Source organism: Ranitomeya variabilis, chromosome 2, assembly GCF_051348905.1.
Source record: "Ranitomeya variabilis isolate aRanVar5 chromosome 2, aRanVar5.hap1, whole genome shotgun sequence".
Lineage (NCBI taxonomy): Eukaryota > Metazoa > Chordata > Amphibia > Anura > Dendrobatidae > Ranitomeya > Ranitomeya variabilis.
The window spans coordinates 145563577-145585355 of record NC_135233.1 but is presented as its reverse complement, the minus strand read 5'-3'; the positions used below and the strand labels follow the sequence as shown (position 1 = coordinate 145585355).

At 42.5% G+C, this 21779-nt stretch overlaps 1 protein-coding gene across 1 annotated transcript in view; it reads left to right on the top strand.

The window, feature by feature from the left end:
- Nucleotides 1-20788, top strand: part of IYD (iodotyrosine deiodinase) — a 64861-nt gene extending 44073 nt beyond the window's left edge. The window contains exons 3-5 of the mRNA XM_077283056.1: nt 7137-7296; nt 10405-10561; nt 19031-20788. Of these exons, the coding sequence (XP_077139171.1) occupies nt 7137-7296; nt 10405-10561; nt 19031-19213 (500 nt within the window). The 3' untranslated portion in view covers nt 19214-20788. The remainder of the gene's footprint in view (nt 1-7136; nt 7297-10404; nt 10562-19030) is intronic.
- Nucleotides 20789-21779: the final 991 nt, after the last annotated feature.

Below are 21779 nucleotides of genomic sequence, written 5' to 3'. Positions count from 1 at the left end.
ATTTTTCTCTTCCGGTCCGCAGAGCGGCATGAGGCAATAATGTCATCGCCCCGCCTGCGTCAGCACACTGAAGTCTCAGGAAGCTGCGGTCTGCAGCTTATGGGACAGACCAGGGTTTCCACTAGGAATTTCGGGGCCCCATACTGGCAAAATTTTCGGGTTCCCTTGAGACTCTGCCCAGGCTCCACCCCAGCTCCACCTCCACTGTCCCACTGCTCATTCTTGGAAAAAATCAACTTCTCCACCATGTCCTCACCAATCAGGTATTAACAGTTCCCATCAAACACCAGATCACACTAATAACCAGCAGCTTTTGTTCTGGCCAAAAGAATTTTTAGGTTGACACCACGACACGGTAGACTCTTTCGGACGGGCCCTACTCTACTCTAAACTATTAAAAATAAATATATTTTTATGGATTTTTCTTTAAGGGAATGAGTGACATACATTTACATTTTGTTTTAAACAACCATAAATACCACATACAGTACAAGGGACAAATATCGTCACACCATGACCAGACCACACATTACCACCACAGTGACCAAATAATACCACATACAAGGAACAAATACTGCCACACCATGACCAGACCACATATTACCACCACATAGTGACTGATTAATAACACTTACAAGGAACAAATATAGTGATGAGCGAGTATACTCGTTACTCAAGATTTCCCGAGCACGCTCGGGTGTCCTCCGAGTATTTTTTAGTGCTTGGAGATTTAGTTTTTCTTGCCGCAGCTGAATGATTTACATCTGTTAGCCAGCATAAATACATGTGGGGATTCCCTACCAACCAGGCAACCCCCACATGTACTTATGCTGGCTAAGAGATGTAAATCATTCTGCTGCGGCGATGAAAACTAAGGGTACTGTCACACTCTGCAACTTTCCAACGATCACGACCAGCGATACGACCTGGCCGTGATCGTTGGAAAGTCGTTGTGTGGTCGCTGGGGAGCTGTCACACAGACAGCTCTCGAGCGACCAACGATGCCAAAGGCCCCGGGTAACCAGGGTAAACATCGGGTTACTAAGCACAGGGCCGCGCTTAGTAACCCGATGTTTACCCTGGTTACCATCGTAAAAGTAAAAAACAAACAGTACATACTCACATTCCGGTGTCCGTCAGGTCTCTTGCCGTCTGCTTCCCGCTCTGACTGAGTGCCGCCGTAAAGTGAAAGCACAGCACAGCGGTGACGTCACCGCTGTGCTCTGCTCTTACTTTACGGCCGGCAGTCAGTCAGAGCGGGAAGCAGACTGCGAGGGACCTGTCAGACACCGGAATGTGAGTATGTACTGTTTTTTTTTTTTTACTTTTACAATGGTAACCAGGGTAAACATCGGGTTACTAAGCGCGCCCCTGCGCTTAGTAACCCGATGTTTACCCTGGTTACAAGCGAACGCATCGTTGGATCGGTGTCACACACACCGATCCAACGATGACAGCGGGAGATCCAGCGACGAAAGAAAGTTCCAAACGATCTGCTACGACGTACGATTCTCAGCAGGGTCCCTGATCGCTGCTGCGTGTCAGACACAGCAATATCGTATGGATATCGCTGGAATGTCACGGATCGTACCGTCGTAGCGACAAAAGTGCCACTGTGAGGCAGTACCCTAAATCTCCGAGCACTAAAAAATACTCGGAGGACACCCGAGCGTGCCCGGGAAATCTCAAGTAATGAGTATGCTCGCTCATCACTAAACAAATACCAACGCACCATGTCCAGACCACATATTGCCACCACATGATGACCAATAATACCACATACAAGGAACAAATACCGCCACACCATGACCAGACCACATATTAACACCACATAGTGACTGAATACTACAATACTGATAATTAATTTAAAAAAAAACACAATACTAAGTGCTATTGTATACAGGAACTCAGTATTTACTGTCAGTGTACAGGTAATACAGTGATCACAGGTGACATAATACACAGGAGCTCTGTATATAGTGTCAGTGTACAGCTAATACAGGGATCACCAGTGACATTATACACAGGAGCTCTGTAAAAAGTGCCAGTGTACAGGTAATACAGTCCAACAAAAAAGAAATCAGATTGCCGCACCAGCTGCTTGTGAATACTGCCATACACCTGTGTGTCAGATAGCCAGCGTATATGCCATGTGCAAGAATCGGGTGCCACCACAAGAAAACAAAGTCAATAGAGTTACCAAAAACGTAGAAAAAGAAAAAGAGTGGGCACTCACCATCTGCTAATATTCACTCTTTATTATGACCACATGTCAATTGCAGGAACAGCAGAGAGAAACGTGATGTTACAAGACGACAGCCGTTTCGCGCTGCCGCGCTTCATCAAGACCCATGGAAGCGTGTCAGCGTGAAACGGCCGTCGTCTTGTAACATCACGTTTCTCCCTGCTGTTCCTGCAATTGACATGTGGTCATAATAAAGACTGAATATTAGCAGATGGTGAGTGTACAGGTAATACAGTGATCACCACTGCCAGTGACATTATACACGGGAACTCTGTATATCAGGGGTGTCAAACTGCATTCCTCGAGGGCCTCAAACCATGCGTGTTTTCAAGATTTCCTTCTCATTGCACAAGGTGCTGGAATCATTCTCTGCAGGTGATTAAATGATCACCTGTGCAATACAAGGAAATCCTGAAAACATGACCTGTTTGCAGCCCTTGAGGAATGCAGTTTGACACCCCTGCTGTATATGGTATACAGTGTATAGTGTCAGTGTACAGGTAATACACTGACTCACCAGTGACATCTGTAGCTGAAGTCCTTCATCTTTGCTTTTCTCATTCATGCAGCACAGACCGCCGTCGCTTCTTCTAGCCAGGACTCGCCTCTGCATAAAATAACACAGTTACCTAGAGCACCGCTTCCAGAGCACATTCCCCACTTACACATCTGAATACAGAGGTTCACCTACAATCAATATATAATTGGTTATTATGCAACCTCATAGATTGCAAGCTTATGAGTCCCCCATCATGTGCAGTCCCCCTTACCTCCCACTTCATGTGCAGCCCAACTCCCCCACTTCATCATGTGCAGTCCAACTCCTCCTTCATCATGTGCTGTCCTCCTTAACCCCCAAATTCCATCATATGCGGCCCCACTCACCTCAATAATGTGCAGTCTCCTTAACCCCCAAACTCCATCATGTGCAGCCCCACTCCCCCTTCATCATGTGCAGCCTCCTTAACCCCCAAATTCCATCATGTGTGGCCCCACTGCCCTTCATCATGTGCATTTTCCTTAACCCACAAATTCCATCATGTTTGGCCCCAATTCCCTTCATCATGTGCAGTCTCCTTAACCCCCAAATTCCATCATGTGCGGCCCCACTCCCCTTCATCATGTGCAGCCTCCTTAACCCCCAAATTCCATCATGTGTGGCCCCACTCCCCTTCATCATGTGCATTCCCCTTAACCCCCAAATTCTATCATGTTGGGCCCCAATTCCCTTCATCATGTGCAGTCTCCTTAACTCCCAAATTCCATCATGTGCTGCCTCCTTTAACCTCCCAAATTCCATCATGTGCAGCCTCCTTTAACCCCCCAAATTCCATCATGTGCAGTCCTCCTTTAACCCCCCAAATTCCATCATGTGCAGCCTCCTTTAGCCCTCAAACTCCATCATGTGCGGCCCCACTCACCCTTCATCATGTGCAGCCTCCTTAACCCCCAAATTCCATCCTGTGCGGCCCCACTCCCCTTCATCATGTGCATTCTCCTTAACCCCCAAATTCCATCATGTTTGGCCCCAATTCCCTTCATCATGTGCAGTCTCCTTAACCCCCAAATTCCATCATGTGCCCCCCCAAATTCCATCATGTGCAGTCCTCCTTTAACCCCCCAAATACCATCATGTGCAGCCTCCTTTAACCCCCCAAGTTCCATCATGTGCAGTCCTCCTTTAACCCCACAAATTCGATCATGTGCAGCCTCCTTTAACCCTCCAAATTCCATCATGTGCAGTCCTCCTTTAACCCCCCAAATTCCATCATGTGCAGCCTCCTTTAACCCCCCAAATTCCATCATGTGCAGTCCTCCTTTAACCCCCCAAATTCCATCATGTGCAGCCTCCTTTAACCCCCCAAATTCCATCATGTGCAGTCCTCCTTTCACCCCCCAAATTCCATCATGTGCAGTCCTCCTTTCACCCCTCCCCACTTCTTCATTGCAGTTTTTTTTTATACTTACATCACTACTCGCTCCCCTGCAGCGCCTCTCTGCTTCTAGCGTCCTGGTCGGGACATGTCGGCGCGTGCGCGATGACGTCATCGCGCATGCCCGACACCTGACCCGGAAGCATAGAGAGATCATGGAGGGAGCAGGAGCTGTGCAGCCGTCAAGGTGACAGCCGCGCACAGCTCTCGGACCCGGCGTGGACATGTGCGCTGACTGTGACTGCTGCCGGCCGCGTCACAGTGCAGCGCACACGGCCGCGCACAATTTGTTGTGCAGCTGTACAGCCACCACCAGGCGGCCGGCCCTGAGCAGCTGCTGGGGGAGTGGCCCAGGGGGCATTTGCATCTTTGCCACCCGGCCCAGCCCACCCCTGCGTTACCTTGGGTGTGTATTTTACTGTACTTGTTATTAAATAAACAAATGATAAAAACTACGGTATATAGAGTCCCCCCTACTTTAAGAACCAGCCAAAGGAAAACGAACAGCTGGGGGCTGGCATTATTATTCTGTGAAGGGCCAATATCCATAAAGACTCACAGCCCATTAATAACAGCTCACAGCTGTCTGTGTAGCCTTGATTGTTTATTAAAATGCATGGAACCCCCCCAAAAAATGACATGGGGTCCCCCCATATTTAATAACCAGCAAAGGCTAAGCAGACAGCTGCAGGCTGGGAAGGGGCGATGGGTATTGGTTCCCTCCCAGACTAAAATCACCAGCCCTTAGCAGCCCCAGAAATGACACATTTATTAGATGCACCAATTCGGGTGCTTAGCCTCACCTTTTTCCACTTGCCCTGATGCGTTGGCATTGCTGAGCAATGACCAATATTACCATACAGCCCGACAACCAGCTCACACGCCTGCGTATGACTGAAAGTGATGTCATTAAGGTGACCGCCAGTCACATGCAGCGGCGTTCTCAAGCTCAGCTCATTGTGTTCTGGATGCCAGGCTTAGCGGTCGCATTAGCTATGTCACTGTTCTGCAATGGATCCTGATATAGCAGCATTGGAGCTTGTTGTGGGGCATATGGATTATTGGCGAACAGGTGAGTATAACTTTTTATTTTTTATTTTTACATTAATAAATGGATATAAGAGAGTCGGAGAGAGTTTATTTCATTAAAGGACTTTTGTCTATGTCTTTATTAAATTTGACAACAGGGTTAGTAATGGAGGTGTCGCTTTACTAATGCCCTGGGCTGGGTGTCAGTGGACAAAAAACTGCTGACGTTAACCCCAAAACTATTGTCTACTTGCCAGCACACCAGGGCAAGTGGGAAGAGCCTGGCAAAGCATCAGAATTGGCACATCTAATGGATGCCCCTTTTCTTGGGTGGCTGTGGGCTGCTATTTTTAGGCTGGGGAGGGTCAATATCTATTACCTCTCCCAGCTTGGCTGGTTATCAAAAATGGGTCCGTTTTTCTTAATTATTAATTTAAATAATTAAAAAAAAAACGGCATGGAGACTCCTCTATTTTTGATAACCAACCAAGATAAAGCTGACAGCTGAGGGCTGCAGCTCGCAGCTGTCGTCTTTACCTACGTTTGTTATCAAAATAGGGGAGACCCCACATCTTTTTTTTTACATACTGCACTGGCCATTCTCAGCCATGACAATACTTGACATGGCTGTTATTGTGCCGGAAGTGCCCACACCGTTAAAGCTTGTTGATTGGCTGTGCTGCCACCTTTCAACAAGCTTTGTTTCGTCTCCTGAACTCAAACCGTAACATGGACATCTGGGAGAAGTCAGTGTTTGAGATCCATGCATGGACACTAGGTGTCCGTACGGACCCAGAACTTTACAGTTCGAGTTCGCCCATCACTAATCCTAAAGATAGGTCATCAATACTAAAGTAGTAGACAGCCTCTTTAAGGGTATATCTTATTATAATGCCTCTAATAATAATAATAATAATAATCTTTATTTATATAGCGCCAACATATTCCGCAGCGCTTTACAGTTTAACAGTTTCAAACACAATTCATAAGTAAAAACGTTAACAATACAATAATTAAAGCACAATAAGACGACCGTGAGAGCTTACAATCTACAATGGGGTGGGGGAGATACAAGGTACAGGTGTGTATTTATAATGATGTATTTACAATGATGGTCCAGCCATCTTTAGGGGGTGGGGGATAGATGGAGCTGGTGAATGGGCTACACACACACTTACACATAAAATGACTTTTATTAGGGAATGTGATAGGCCGCTCTGAACAAATATGTTTTGAGGGCACCCCTAAACTATGCAAATTGTGAATGGTCCTAATTTCTTGGGGTAGAGCATTCCAGAGGATTGGCGCAGCACGGGAGATGTCTTGGAGTCGGGAGTGGGAGGTACGGATTAGTGCAGAGGTTAGTCGAAAGTCATTTCCACAGCGCAGCGGTTGGCTAGGCTGATAGACAGAAATAAGGGAGGAGCTGTAAGGGGGTGCCGCACTGTGGAGAGCTTTGTATTTCCTAATTATTTATCAAATATTTTTACTAGTTGTACTAATTGTGTGCATGACATTGCACCAATCCTTATAGGTTTAACTTTTTGAATTATATTACTATCAATTATATGGATATACTGTACATATAAGCATTTTTTACACATACATACCTGTCATCATCATTCTTTGGAATTCTGCCATCTGGTGGTTACTTTGTGTATTATCTTCATTATTTTGTATCTCTCATTGGTCTCCCCTTATTTTCATTGTTTCTTGATTTTAATTATCAATTAAAAAAATGTGTAGTTGTGTACTTCCATAATATATTTATTGTTTATTTACTCTTGTCTGATTCATGGTTATTTTGGAGTAACACTGATATGATGTTCTTTGTTTATTCTGTATGCTCTTAACTACATTGAAATTACTTTTTGGATTATAGGCTTCAATCATATTTTAAAAATAGTATATTTTTCCATAATGTCCAGGGACTTCTCCTAGTGGAGCTCACACTGAGCCATGGACGTTTGTGGTTGTAGAAGATCCAGAGGTGAAGCATAAGGTTAGAGAAATTATTGAAGAAGAGGAAGAGATAAACTACCGAAAACGAATGGGAGACAAATGGGTTAATGATCTGAAAAAATTAAAGTAGGTTGTCATAAAAGGTGTCTTTTTGTCATCTTTAATGTTTTAATGATGTGTTAGGGGTCGAGTTCCCGCCTCTGCACAGGGGGAATCTCGGGCCATCTCCGCTGCGGTCTCCCATTCTGCATCAGCCGCAGTGGAGCCTGCTCAGCGGAGACGTCGGTCCCAGCGTCTCGCTCAGTCTGACTCTGTGCAAAGGGTTACTGCTGCTTTTCCAGCTTCTGTCATTGAAGCCAGCGCTGGGCAGCGGCGAGCAGACGCTTTTGGGACTAAGTCCTGCTTTTCTCCTTCTGAGCATGCCCAGGGTAAGATCTCTCATTGGAGATCGAGGGTAACATGCTTGGATACTGCAGCAAAGCCCATTGGTTCTCCTGGAAGGTCCTGAAGGTGCTCAGGCTCTGTGGTAGCCTCTCATTGGTCCTTCTAGGAAGGTCTTGTACTTGCTGCAGCTATAAAAGGTTTGCATGGCCGCACGGTCATGCGCTAGTATCAATGCATGTTATGAGTTTTGCGCCAATGTGGTCACGCTTGTGTGGATTCAGGGACCCGGCTGAAATAAGCCCCTAGAATGCCGGCACCTCCGGTAAGGAGATTGTGTGTATGGTTTCAGGGCCCCGGCTGAAATAAGCCCCTAGAATGCCGGCACCTCCGGTGAGGAGATTGTATGTTTGCCTCCTTGACTGCGTGACCACAAGCTGCTATCTGCTCAGCAGTTACTGTGTATTCCTGTGGAGTTTAACAGGACACAGTCCTTTCTTTAGGCAACTCTGTGAAGCAACAGAGATCGCTTCTACCGCCATATAGTGCCGCCGTTTGCCAGCAGTAGGTTATCTTCCTGCACGGTGGACCCCGGACTGCGAACGCACCAAATAACATGTCTATATTTACTCGGTACGTTCCACCAGCCCTAACATGATGTTTAATGTTTATTCCTTATACTTATCATATATGCGTACTGTTAGTGTTCCAAAGTGTCCTTGGATAACTTGACAGTACACATTTCTAGAGCACAGCTTATACTCTAGATGGTATATTGCATACTGTGCACCTATACTACATTGAGTACCCACATATTGCCATCATTTGCCCACTTAGATCCAAACAATGCTAAAGTGCTGTAGTTTGTTCAAATAACATTTATTCATATTGCTCCCACACAGTAATTAAATGACCAGACACTGACATATTGTGGCCCAATAACGCTAAGCAATTCACACATATTGTCCTAAAAAACAGTCCCTAAAGAATGCCATGCAGTATCTGCACAGTGTTCTGTGACGGAGTGCATAATTTAAAGTGAATCTATCAGGAGGAACAACCCTTCTAAGCCGTCTATATGGGCATGTAGGACATAGGAAGCTGCATAAAAAATACCTTAATATTTGCATCCAAATGTCTTATTTGAGAGAAATCCATGTTTTTCTTATATGTAAATGATCTCTTCCAGGCTATGGTTTAGACACTGATCTTTCTGAGAATCTGTCTCCAGAGTTTACTTTAAATAAAAGGGGCATAACCTCTGTGAGACATGTAGATCAGGGGAGCAGACTGTCAGTCATTACATGTCTCACAGTGGTAATGCCTCCTTTCATTTAGAATAAGCTCTGGAGGTAGACTAAGGAGGAAATCTGTGTCTGGCACATAGGTCTTAGCAGCTCATTTACATATAGATATAAATGATTTTTTTGTAATAAGACATTGGATTGCATATATCAATGTGTCATCTTTTTCACCTTCCTATCAGCTACATGTCCATGTATAGCTCTATCAAAAATTAAAGAGACCACCACATCAAAACCCTGTCATGGGCAGCCCAAACTCCAGACCTGAACCCCATTGAAAACCTCTGGAATGTAATCAAGAGGATGATGGATAGTCTCAAGCCATCAAACAAAGAAGAACTGCTTACATTTTTGCCCCAGAAGCAGTGTGGTCTCTTAATTTTTGCCAGAGCTGTAGATGGCTTAGTAGGGTTGATCCTACTGACAGATTCCCTTTAAATCAATTATCTCCCTCTACTTCATGTGCTTCTTTTACAAATGCTATAAATCTCAATTTTCCTTTTAGAGAGTCTGTTATTAGGATATTACGCCCCTAATGACATGTAAAACTGCAATGCCGAATAAATCTTTACCTAGAGAAATCCAGCATTTACATTTTATGCCCATGATGCACAAGTGTAATTGAGCGGGCACGGCATGTTCAGCTTTCTTGCGCTCTCTCGCTTTTCTCCACCCACCGCTGGTCTCCGGTCTCTGACAGACAGGTCCCTATTGTGTCAACATCCTGCCTTCACATCCCGAGATTTAGGGCAGGTGCCAGGGGTCATCTCCTGAGAGGAGGCAGTGCATGCACAGTAAAGTTCTGATGACGTTGCAAGAGCTGGAAAATCGATCTGTGCATACTCCACCCCCTCTTCAGAGACCCTGGGCAATGCTAGCACGTGTGCAAAATCTCAGGTGGTGGGGAGTCATTGAGACAAGAGTGCCTTGTCCATCAGAAACCAGAGTCTGGCAATGGGGAAAAGTGTGAAAGCGAAAGAGAGATAAGAGAGAGATAAGTGTAATATCCACCCCCGTGCACTTGGGTAAAACTTAAATATTGGATTTCTCTAAAACATCAAAATGAAATTCAACAGGTAGGATAAGGATTACGGTAATTCACCATAGCAGTGCTTTTTGACACATACCATTAGTTATGTGTAATATTCTTATGACAAGTTTCTTTTAAAAGGTTAATCAATTAAATTAATGTATATTTGTCTTTTCACATTGTTTGGTCGACATTTTGCAATATGTCTACATACACTGTAGTCTGCTCCCTTGCCTAGAGAAAAATGTAGCCCCCTGTCCATGGTTGCATACATACTGGGTATTAGATACATATTTAGTACAAGGTAAAGCTCAGTGTGACCCCCTCATTCTTGTAACTAGCAGGGTCCTATCGGATGGACACATCGCAACCACATAATGAAAGCATATCACTATTTTATCCTTCATTTTAGGTTCCGATAATATTTTAGATTGTCCTTCAAAATGTGTTGCCTTTTTTATGCTTTCATAAAATGTCGGTGCATGAATTGATTAACAGCATATTTTTTTTACGTTTTAGAACAGACTGGGTTAAGGAATATTTAGACACCGCACCTTATTTAATCTTGATCTTCAAACAAGTATATGGAATTCTTTCTAACAACAGAAAGAAGACCCATTATTATAATGAGATCAGTGTCTCCTTAGCTTGTGGAATTCTCCTGGCTGCCATTCAGGTACAGGACAATTTATAATTGTGTTTTTTTTTGTTATATGTCAATCTGCATATCATGTTAGTAATTAACTGTAATTCATGTTTTAAGCGTAATTATATATATATATATATATATATACACGGTGTATGTATATGTATGTATGTATATATATATATATATATATATATATATATATATATATATATATACACACACAACAGAAAAAAATATATATAATATTATAGAGTAATAGAGCAACAGTCACTTTATTGTTATTTACACCTTATTTGCATCCAGGTGTTGTGTTCATAGATTTGGATATCTTGCACCCTTACTTATCGCTAACACCTGATATCTTGGATGCCAAAATACACAGCGTATGGAGCCGGAATACCACAGCTCCTTCTTGCACTAGTAATGGCCATTCCCATGTACTTCACCTCAACTTTATTATTATTATTATAATTTATTATTATAGTGCCATTGATTCCATGGTGCTTTACACGTGAAAAGGGGTGTATAAAATAAAAAACAGGTACAAGAATCTTGAACAAAATGAGTCACCAAGTGGTACAGAAGGATAGAGGACCCTGCCCGTGAGGACTCACCATATACAAGGGGTGGGTGAGGATACAGTAGATGAGGGCAGAGCTGCTCATGCAGGGTTACTGCAGGTTATAGGTTTGTCGGAAGAGGTAATACTTCAAGTTCCTTTTGAAGGTTTCCATGGTAAGCAAGAGTCTGATATGTTGGGGTAGCGAGTTCTAGAGTGGGGGGGGGGAATACATGGGAAAAATCTTGCATGCGATTGTTGGAAGAGGAGATAAGAGGGGAGTAGAGAAGGAGATCTTAGAAAATCCAAGATTCTGAGGCACCAGAGAAAATGGGGATAAAACATAACCTTTATTCCATTATTCCATCCTTAAAAATCACATAGTACAATTGAGGCTGTAATTTTTATTGTATTTCTCGCTGGAAAAGGTCCCTTTTGGGACAAAATGTTGCTTCACTCGTCTATCTCAATTGTACTTCACCATGTGAGTTTTAAGGCTTCAATAATGGAATAAAGGTTATGTTTTCTCCTCATTTTCTCTGGTACCTCAGAATCTTGGATTTTCTATGGCTTTGGATCTTTTGGGAGGGTCTATCCGAATCAGCACAAAGCCACCAGTGGTGCATGAGAAGGACTCTTGGAGTAAGAGAAGGAGTTCTTGTGAGGATTGGAGGTTTCGTGCAGGTAAGCATCGGGAGACTAGGTCACAGATGTATGGAGGAAACAGGTTGTGGATGGCTTTGTATGCAAAGGTTAGGCACTTGATCTGGAGTCTCTGGGCAATGGGGAGCCAGTGAAAGGATTGACAGAGAGAAGAGGCCGGGGAATAGCGGGGCATAGTTGGATTAGTCGGGCAGCGGAGTTAAGGATCGATTGGAGGAGTGCAAGAGTGTTAAAGGGGAGGCCACAAAGCAGGAGGTTGCAATAGTCGAGGTGGGAGATGATGAGGGCATGGACTAGTGTTTTTGCAGATTCTTGGTTGAGGAATGTGCGGATCTGGGAGATATTATTGAGTTGGAGTCGGCAAGAAGTGGAAGGGACTAGGATGTGTGGTTTGAAGGAGATCCCGAGGTGGTGAGCTTGCGGGAATGGGGAGAGCGAGCAGCCATTGACTTTGGTGGATAGGTCTGTTGGGGGGGGGGGGGTTGAGTGAGATGGTGGAAAGATGATGAATTCTGTTTTATCCATGTTAAGTTTTAGAAATCTAGCAGAGAAGAAAGATGAAATATCAGACAAACATTGTGGGATTCTGGTTAGTAAGGGGGGTATTATCGGGTACAGGGAGGTAGATCTGTGTGTCATCAGCATAGAGGTGATACTGAAAGACATGGAACTCTGTGAATTGTTCCAGGACAAAGGTGTAGATGGAGAAGAGCCGGGGTTCTACAACTGAACCTTGTGGGACACCGACAGATAGGGGGCAAGATGAGTAAGTGGTGTGTGAGTCGCTGAATGTCCGGTCTGTTAGGTATGAGGAGATCAAAGATAGGGCCAAATATGTGATTCCAAGAGATGAGTGAATCTGTAATGAGAGGGAATGGTCCATTGTGTCGAATGCAGATGATCGGTCCAGGAGGAAGACAGAGTAGTGTCGCATGGATTTGGTAGTTACTATAGATCATTGGTGACTTTAGTCAGTGTAGTTTCAGTGGAATGGTGCGGTCAGAAGCCAGACTGTAAGTGGTCGAAGAGGGAGCGGGAGGAGAAGTGGGAGGACAGTTCAAAATGTATGTGTTGTTCCTGTAATTTTGAGGCATACTGTAGAGGAGAAGTGATATAAGGCAATAGCTAGAGAGGGTGGGTTATGTTAGGGCTTTTTGAGGATGGGTGTGATTGAGGCATGTTTTAAGCATGAGGTGAAGGCACCAGTTGTTAGTGACAGGTTGAAGAGATGGGTTAGAGTTGGGATGAAGACTCTGGTGAGGTTTAGAATGAGGTGGGATGGGATTGGGTCAAGTTTACTGGTGGAGAGATGTGATTTGGATAGTAAAGAGGAAAGTTGATCTTCTGTAATGGTGGAAAAGCTGGTTTTGGAAGAGGAGGGCTGAGTAGGTATGAGGAAGGGCTCTGTGGGCTGTAGAATTTACTGCAGGTTACCAGCAAATTCACATACTTTAAATTGAATTTGTCAACAGGTTCTTGCTATGTAATCTAAGAACAGCATGAGGTGGGGCTTAAAACACTTAATTCAGGCTGTGTGCTGTTATTTACTTACAATGAAGGTTTTATTATCAGGATGTTATCACTGCTGGGAATAGCTGCCTCAAGCCAAGTCTTCTGACTCCACCCTCTCCTGTGATAAGCAGTTCACTGTCAATAGAGAATGTACACAGAAAGTTGTGGTGTGGGTGGGATTAGCTTTCTCAATTTTGCTTTATATTTCATCTAAGAACTCTGATTGTGTCTGAAATGTTGCATCCAGTAAATTAACATCACTGGGATTAGGACCTCTTTTCCTATACTATGCTGCCCTCAGATGAAGTAGCAAAAACCTTTTAAACAAAGCTTTTTATTTCTTCATTTAAATCACTATATTCCTGATCTTATGCTGGACTCTGTACAATCTGATCACATCTCGTGCCATCACAGGCTGCAGCGGTGATGTGGAATTATACTTCATCACTGGAGGAGAATATTCGAGCAGATCAGCAGCATAAATCATTAATTCTGCTACATGTGGACATACGGGTGCTTCTCACAAAATTAGAATATCATCAAAAAGTTAATGTATTTCAGTTCTCCAATACAAAAAGTGAAACTCATATATTATATAGAGTCATTACAAACAGAGTGATCTATTTCAATTCTTTATTTCTGTTAATGTTGATGATTATGGCTTACATCCAATGGAAACCCAACAGTAAATTAGAATACTTTATAACACCAGCTTGCAAAATGATTTTAAAATCCGAAATGTTGGCCTACTAAATCTATGTTCAGTAAATGCACTCAATAGTTGGTTGGGGCTCGTTTTGCATCAATTACCTCCTCAATGCGGCGTGGCATGGAGGCGATCAGCCTGTGGCACTGCTGAGGTGTTATGGAAGCCCAGGTTGCTTTGATAGCAGCCTTCAGGTCATCTGCATTGTTGGGTCTGGTGTCTCTCTTCTTCCTCTTGATAATACCCCATAGATTCTCTATGGGTTAAGGTCAGGGGAGTTTGCTGGTCAATCAAGCACTGTGATACTGATATATTTTAAACCAGGTATTGGTACTTTTGGCAGTGTGGACAGGTGCCAAGTCCTGCTGGAGAATGAAATTTCCATCTCCGAAAAGCTTGTCAGCAGAGGGAAGCATGAAGTGATGTAGAATTTCCTGGTAGATGGCTACGCTGACTTTGGTCTTGATAAAACACAGTGGACCTACACCAGCAGATGACATGGCTCCCCAAACCATTACTGATTGTGGAAACTTCACACTAGACCTCAAGCAGCTTGGATTGTGTGCCTCTCCACTCTTCCTCCAGACTCTGGGACCTTGATTTCCAAATGAAATGCAAAATTTACATTCATCTGAAAACAACACTTTGGACCATTGAGCAACAGTCCAGTTCTTTTTCTCCTTGGCCCAAGTAAGACGCTTCTGGCGTAGTCTATTGGTCATGAGTGGCTTAACAAAAGGAATGTGACACTTGTAGCCCATGTCCTGGATACGTCTGTGTGTGGTGGCTCACTTTTTGTATTGAAGAACTGAAATAAAATACATTTTTGATGAAATTCTAATTTTGTGAGAAGCACCTATAAACTAAAGGTTTTCAGTCAGCAGGGATTTAATATCATAATTGGCACAAGAAAGACTGGATGAAGGATGGATGAAAGAAATGGGCATCTAGCTTTGATTTATTGAAACAAAAGAAAGTACAGACTGCTGAATCTGCTAAATATATATTTTTGCACTCATGTAATAAAGAAGACTGTCACATTGAGGTGGAGACACGATGTAATAGTGGCTGCATGGCAGACTCAAACTTTTTTTAAATAAATGCTACCTCTTGGTTGCAGAGATATTAATAATCAAAGTTTTTGCCACTTAATGAGTTAACTTCAGTCAAGTTCAAAAGGGTGTTCTTGGATAATTTGGTACTTCTTTTCTCTGTAGGAGTTGCTGTCTGATAACACCCACTTGGACTTAACAAAAGTTAACTCATTAGATGTCAAATACTTTGATTGCTAATATCTCTGCAACCTAGAGTCGAAGTTTTATTCCACTCTGCAGCCATGTAAAAATTGGTGAAAGGTCCTCTTAATTGAAAAACTTAAGGGTATGTGCACACGTCCGGATTTCTTGCAGAAATTTCCTGAAGAAAACCGGAAATTTTCTGCAAGAAATCCGCATTTTTTTTTTGCGTTTTTTTTCCGTTTTTTTCGCGGTTTTTTTAGCATTCTGCAAGCGTAATTAGCTTGCAGAATGCTAAAGTTTTCCAAGCGATCTGTAGCATCGCTTGGAAAACTGACTGACAGGTTGGTCACACTTGTCAAACATACTGTTTGACAAGTGTGACCAACTTTTTACTATAGATGCTGCTTATGCAGCATCTATAGTAAAAGATAGAATGTTTAAAAATAATTAAAAAAATAAAAAAATGGTTATACTCACCCTCTGCAGACAGCCAATCTCCTCAGCGGCGTCCGTTCCTATAGATGCCGGTGTGGTTCAGGACCCTCGATGACACAGCTTGTGATTGGTCGCGTGAGTCACATGAGCGGTCACGCGACCAATCACAAGACAGCGACGTCATCACAGGTCCTGAACCACACCATCTATAGGAACGGAAGAGAAAGCATGCACCGGAGAGGCGGGAACACTTCGGGGGCCATCAGAGGGTGAGTATATCACTATTTTTTATTTTAATTCTTTTTTTTTGACCAATTATATGGTGCCCAGTCCGAGGAGGAGAGTCTCCTCTCCTCCACCCTGGGTACCAACCGCACATAATCTGCTTACTTCCCGCATGGTGTGCATAGCCCCGTGCGGGAAGTAAGCAGATCAATGCACTCCTAGGTGTGCGGAATCCCCGCAATTCCGCATTTTTAATGAACATGTTGCTTTTTTTTCCGCGATGCGATTTTTTCATGGAAAAAAATGCAACATTTGCACAAAAAATGCGGAATACCCTGTAAATAATAGGAGGCATATGTAAGCGTTTTTTTTCGCGTTTTTATCACGTTTTTATAGCGAAAAAACGCGAAAAAAGGCGAAAAATCCTGAACGTGTGCACATGGCCTAAAGGAGTAACCCATCCACTTCAAACTGCACAAATGGACCTGTAGGTCTTTGAAATGTAAATCCATTTACACCTTTAGAGCTTCTATCTGTCAGTTCATTCCCAAGAAAATTGCACTTTCATGCATATATGCTAATGAGACACAAAGTGCCTTGAGCATGACAAAGCACTTTTCCAGCCTCTGTCTCCAGAGCTTGTTTCCCCACACAGGACCTCTTCAACCTGACTGATAGTTCACTGTTTGATTTCCTTGCTTGGTGTCTGACAAACCTTAGGAAGTGAGCTAACAATCACACTAAAGAGGCAGGTGCTGGGAAGGGGAATAACCTGGGGAGGCAGTGGTTCCTTAAATATCCCATCACATATAGAGCACTTAACACCTCATTTGCATATGAATGACAATGCTAATAACTAAGGAATGAGATAAAAGATTTACACTCTTTGTTTCATTGCAGCCTTTTGGTAAATTCAAAAAGTTCATTTTTTTCTCATTAATGTACACTCTGCACCTCATCGTGACTGAAAAAGAACAGAAATGTAGAAATTTTTGCAAATTTAATAAAAAAGAAAAACTGAAATATAATATTGTCATAAGTATTCAGACCCTTTGCTCAGACACTCATATTTAAGTCAAATGCTGTCCATTTCCTTGTGATCCTCCGTGAGATGGTTCTACTCCTTTATTGGAGTCCAGCTGTGTTTAATTAAACTGATAGGACTTGATTTGGAAAGGCACACACCTATCTCTATAAGACCTCACAGCTCACAGAGCAAGTCAGGCCAAATGAGAATCATGAGGTCAAAGGAACTGGCCATGGAGCTCAGAGACGGAATTGTGGCAAGGCACAGATCTGGACAAGGTTACAAAAGAATTTCTGCAGTACTCAAGGTTCCTAAGAGCACAGTGGCGTCCATAATACTTACATGGAAGAAGTTTTGAACCACCATAAGTCTTCCTAGACCTGGCCGTCCAACCAAACTGAGCAATCGTGGGAGAAAAGCCTTTGTGAGAGAGGTAAAGAAGAACCCCAAGATCACTGTGGCTGAGCTCCAGAGATGCAGTAGGGAGATGGGAGAAAATTCCACAAAGTCAACTATCACTGCAGCCCACCACCAGTCAGGCCTTTATGATAGAGTGGCCCTACGGAAGCCTCTCCTCAGTGCAAGACATATGAAAGCCTGCATAGAGTTTGCTAAAAAACACATGAAGGACTCCCAGACTATGAGAAATAAGATTCTCTGGTCTGATGAGATGAAGGTAGACCTTTTTGGTGATAATTCTAAGTGGTATGTGTGGAGAAAACTAGGCACTGCTCATCACCTGCCCAATACAACCCCAACAGTGAAACATGGTGGTGGCAGCATCATGCTATGGGGGTGTTTTTCAGCTACAGGGACAGGACGTCTGGTTGTCATTGAAGGAAACATTAATGCAGCCAAGTACAGAGATATCCTGGATGAAAACCTCTTCCAGAATGCTCTGGACCTCAGACTTGGCCGAAGGTTCACCTTCCAACAAGACAATGACCCTAAGCACACAGCTAAAATAACAAAGGAGTGGCTTCAGAACAACTCTGTGACCATTCTTGACTAGCCCAGCAAGAGCCCTGACCTAAACCCAATTGAGTATCTCTGGAGAGACCTGAAGTTGGCTGTCCACCAGCGTTCACCATCCAACCTGACAGAACTGGAGAGGATCTGCAAGGAAGAATGGCAGAGGATCCTCAAATCCAGGCGTGAAAAACTTATTGCATCATTCCCAAGACGACTCATCGCTGTGCTAGCTAAAAAGGGTGTTTCTACTCAATACTGAGCAAAGGATCTGAATACTTATGTCCATGTGATATTTCAGTTTTTCTTTTTTAATAAATTTGCAAAAATTTATACATTTTTGTTTTTTTTCAGTGAAGATGGGGTGCAGAGTGTACATTAATGAGAAAAAAATGAACTTTTTTGAATTTACCAATTGGCTGCAATGAAACAACGAGTGAAAAATTTAAAAGGGTCTGAATACTTTATGTACCCACTGTAAAGCTGTAGATGAATTTACATTTCCAGGCCCTGCATGCCCATACATGTTGTTTTTGGGGTTTATTTTACTGACAGAGCTAATGGATGCATTTTACATAAATTACAATAAACAGTTTGCTCAAGATTAGAAGAAGAACTCGTCTCCATGACTTTCTAGAGCATTGTCTGTGTCTGGTATCATACTTCTGCCCAATTAAGAGTTGAAAAAAGTTTCTGTCCTTAGGGTACCGTCACACAGTGCTATTTTCATCGCTACGACGGCACGATTCGTGACGTTGCAGCGTCATATGATTATCGCTCCAGCGTCGTATACTGCGGTCACACGTTGCAATACACGGCGCTGGAGCGATAATTTCATGACATATTTGCGATGTAGAAGCCGTTGGTTACTGTGCGCACATCGTATACAACCTGTGTCACACGATGCAATCATGCCGCCACAGCGGGACACTAGACGACGAAAGAAAGTTTCAAACGATCTGCTACGACGTACGATTCTCAGCGGGGATCCGGATCGCAGTAGCGTGTCAGACACAACGATATCGTAACGATATCGCTAGAATGTCACGAATCGTGCCGTCGTAGCGATGAAAATGGCACTGTGTGACGGTACCCTTACACAAAGATATTGTGGATATCAATGAATTACTAGTTTGTAATGACAACTGATTATTTCTTCCAGAATGCAGGTTTGGTGACAGTAACCACAACTCCTCTCAACTGTGGCCCTCGGCTGAGATTACTGCTCGACCGTCCCGTCAATGAAAAATTACTCATGCTTCTTCCTGTTGGTTATCCAAGCAAAGACGCCACTGTGCCAGACTTAAAAAGAAAGCCGCTGGAAGACATCATGGTGGTTGTTTAAAAGCATCATCTCTACCTACAATCTTTAACAAATCATAATTTCCCAGGGCCCTACATCAGTCATGTAACATCTCTATTTTTTGTTTGATTTTTTGCTCTTGTATTTGGACATAGAATCTAATACTATCCAATACCCAAATAAAATTGTCATTTAGCATCCAAATAACACAGCAATACAATGCCTAAAATGAAAAGGGGTTAATGATAAAGTTCCATATTGTCTGAGCCAGTGATAGGTTTTCCAGTATGGCTCCCGGAAACCAACAGCAGGCGGAATCAAGACGTTTGTAGTACGCGATCACTCCATTTGGAGAAGGGAATTCATTCCTTTGCAGCTCTTGTGATCAAATCCTTGGAGGCATTTGCGTTTCAATATTAAAGTTTATCTTTCACCAGATTTCACATTATTATTATTATTTATTTATTTATATAGCACCATTGATTCCATGGTGCTGTACATGAGAAGGGGTTACATACAAGTTACAGATATCACTTACAGTAAACTAACAATGACAGACTGATACAGAGGGGCGAGGACCCTGCCCTTGCGCGCTTACCACATTACAATCTGTGCTAATTATTAACTAGATCTCTTAGACCATGGGGTACATACTTTTAAAGAAAAGGCCATGTTTGAATGTCTATGTAGAATCATTCTCGAAAGATATTTGCTCATTTAATTACCAGGCAAGACATTCTAAAATGATTTTCATCCTTATCTGGTTATTTAATAATGAATGCAGTTTATATGGTGAAATCTGGTGACAGATCTGCTTTAAATTTCCTCCCAGAACATTGTAACAATAGAGCAGGATAGAGGTAATTAGTTCCCATTACTATACCAGTTATTCAAGTTTTCTTACTTTGTATTCTCCTATTACTAAATGCTATTTGCCTTCTATAGTGGGTGTAACATAATAATGGACCCCAAAGATTTCGGAGAAGATAACTCCATTTGAAGATTACTTTGAATCCAACCATTTGTCACTGGGGTCATTTGTGACCGTTTCATTAAAACAATTCCTATTATATTTTATTGTTCTGTTTGCATAGTGATCACAATAGAGTTTACATTTATAAATGGATACCCCCAAGTTCTGAATATAGAGAGGTTGGACTCTCGCAATTATGAGCATTAAAAGCCAAACTGTGTAAAGTTTTTAATTAAAATCCAGCTGAAAAAAAAATTTGTAGCCCATGCATGAAAGTAAAATACATTTTCCTCCAAGGTGTCCGTATCCTTTAAACACAAATCATAACAGTCAGCAAAGGGTCCAATACCAGTCGCTATGAAATTTCTAAATGTATTGAAGACACTTCATTTGAATGAAAACGTGCCACAAAACGCATATAGTATTGCCTAGATTTAATTTTAAAGCACTGCAGAATATGTTAGCGCTATATAAATAAAGATTATTATTATTAAATAAATTCTATAGAGAGACCTGCACAGACTGCCCTGTACTGAATTTGTCATTTTTATATTATGCCTCTAGGTGGCAGAATTTAGCTTAAAATGATTCTGTAATTCCGCCTGAAAGCTGAGGTTTACCACATGGTTCTAAAGAATTTGGTTAATAAAAGAAAAAAAAAGAAAAAATAAATTCCTCCATTATAAAGTCACTGGATATTAAAAACAACTCTGTGTTTTAGGAAGCCAGCAAGATATTGGATTACAATTTTAGATTAGTTTGGATCATTGATAGTTACAGCTATATCTACAATTTATTCTCCCGTCCTCGTATAGTATTCACTCCTCTTAGATTGGGAGGAACAGAAAACTACACAATGCTTATGTCCCGTCAGGTCAGAATTCTCACAAGTCATGGAGTTATGAAAATCACAGGATCCATATACGTGTTAATTGTATGGAAATGAAAGAAGAGAAACAAAGGGTCTGCCCAGGGCCGGATTTAAGAGGTGGGTGGCCCGGGGCCCATTTTGGAGGGAGGCCCATTTTTCAAGGTGCTGCAATATGTAATGCAAAACACAAAATGAAACGAACGCAAGTTTATTTACAAAAATCATTTACGCAGAGTAATTCAAGTAAAATCATTCATTTTTACAATCTGGGCATTTTCCTTCATTTTCGTGCTGCAAAATCACTAATGATGTCACTAAAGTCCAATTCACTAGGTATATCTGACCTTGTCAGCCCTTGAAGTCCTGAAAGGGCGTTAAAGATTAAAATATGTACATATGTATCTATGTATATTATAGAAGTTTGGGCTGTCTATATCAAAGGCTTCTGCTGGGCTGTATATGTATGAGAGGCTTCTGCTGGGCTGTATATGTATGAGGGGCTTCTGCTGGGCTGTATACGTATGAGAAGCTTCTGCTGGGCTGTATATATATGAGGGGCTTCTGCTGGGCTCTATATGTCAGAGGTTTCTGCTGGGCTGTATATGTATGGAAGGCTTCTGCTGGGCTGTATATATATGAGGGGCTTCTGCTGGGCTGTATATGTATGAGAAGCTTCTGCTGGGCTGTATATATATAAGGGGCTTCTGCTGGGCTGTATATGTATGAGAAGCTTCTGCTGGGCTGTATATATATGAAAGGCTTCT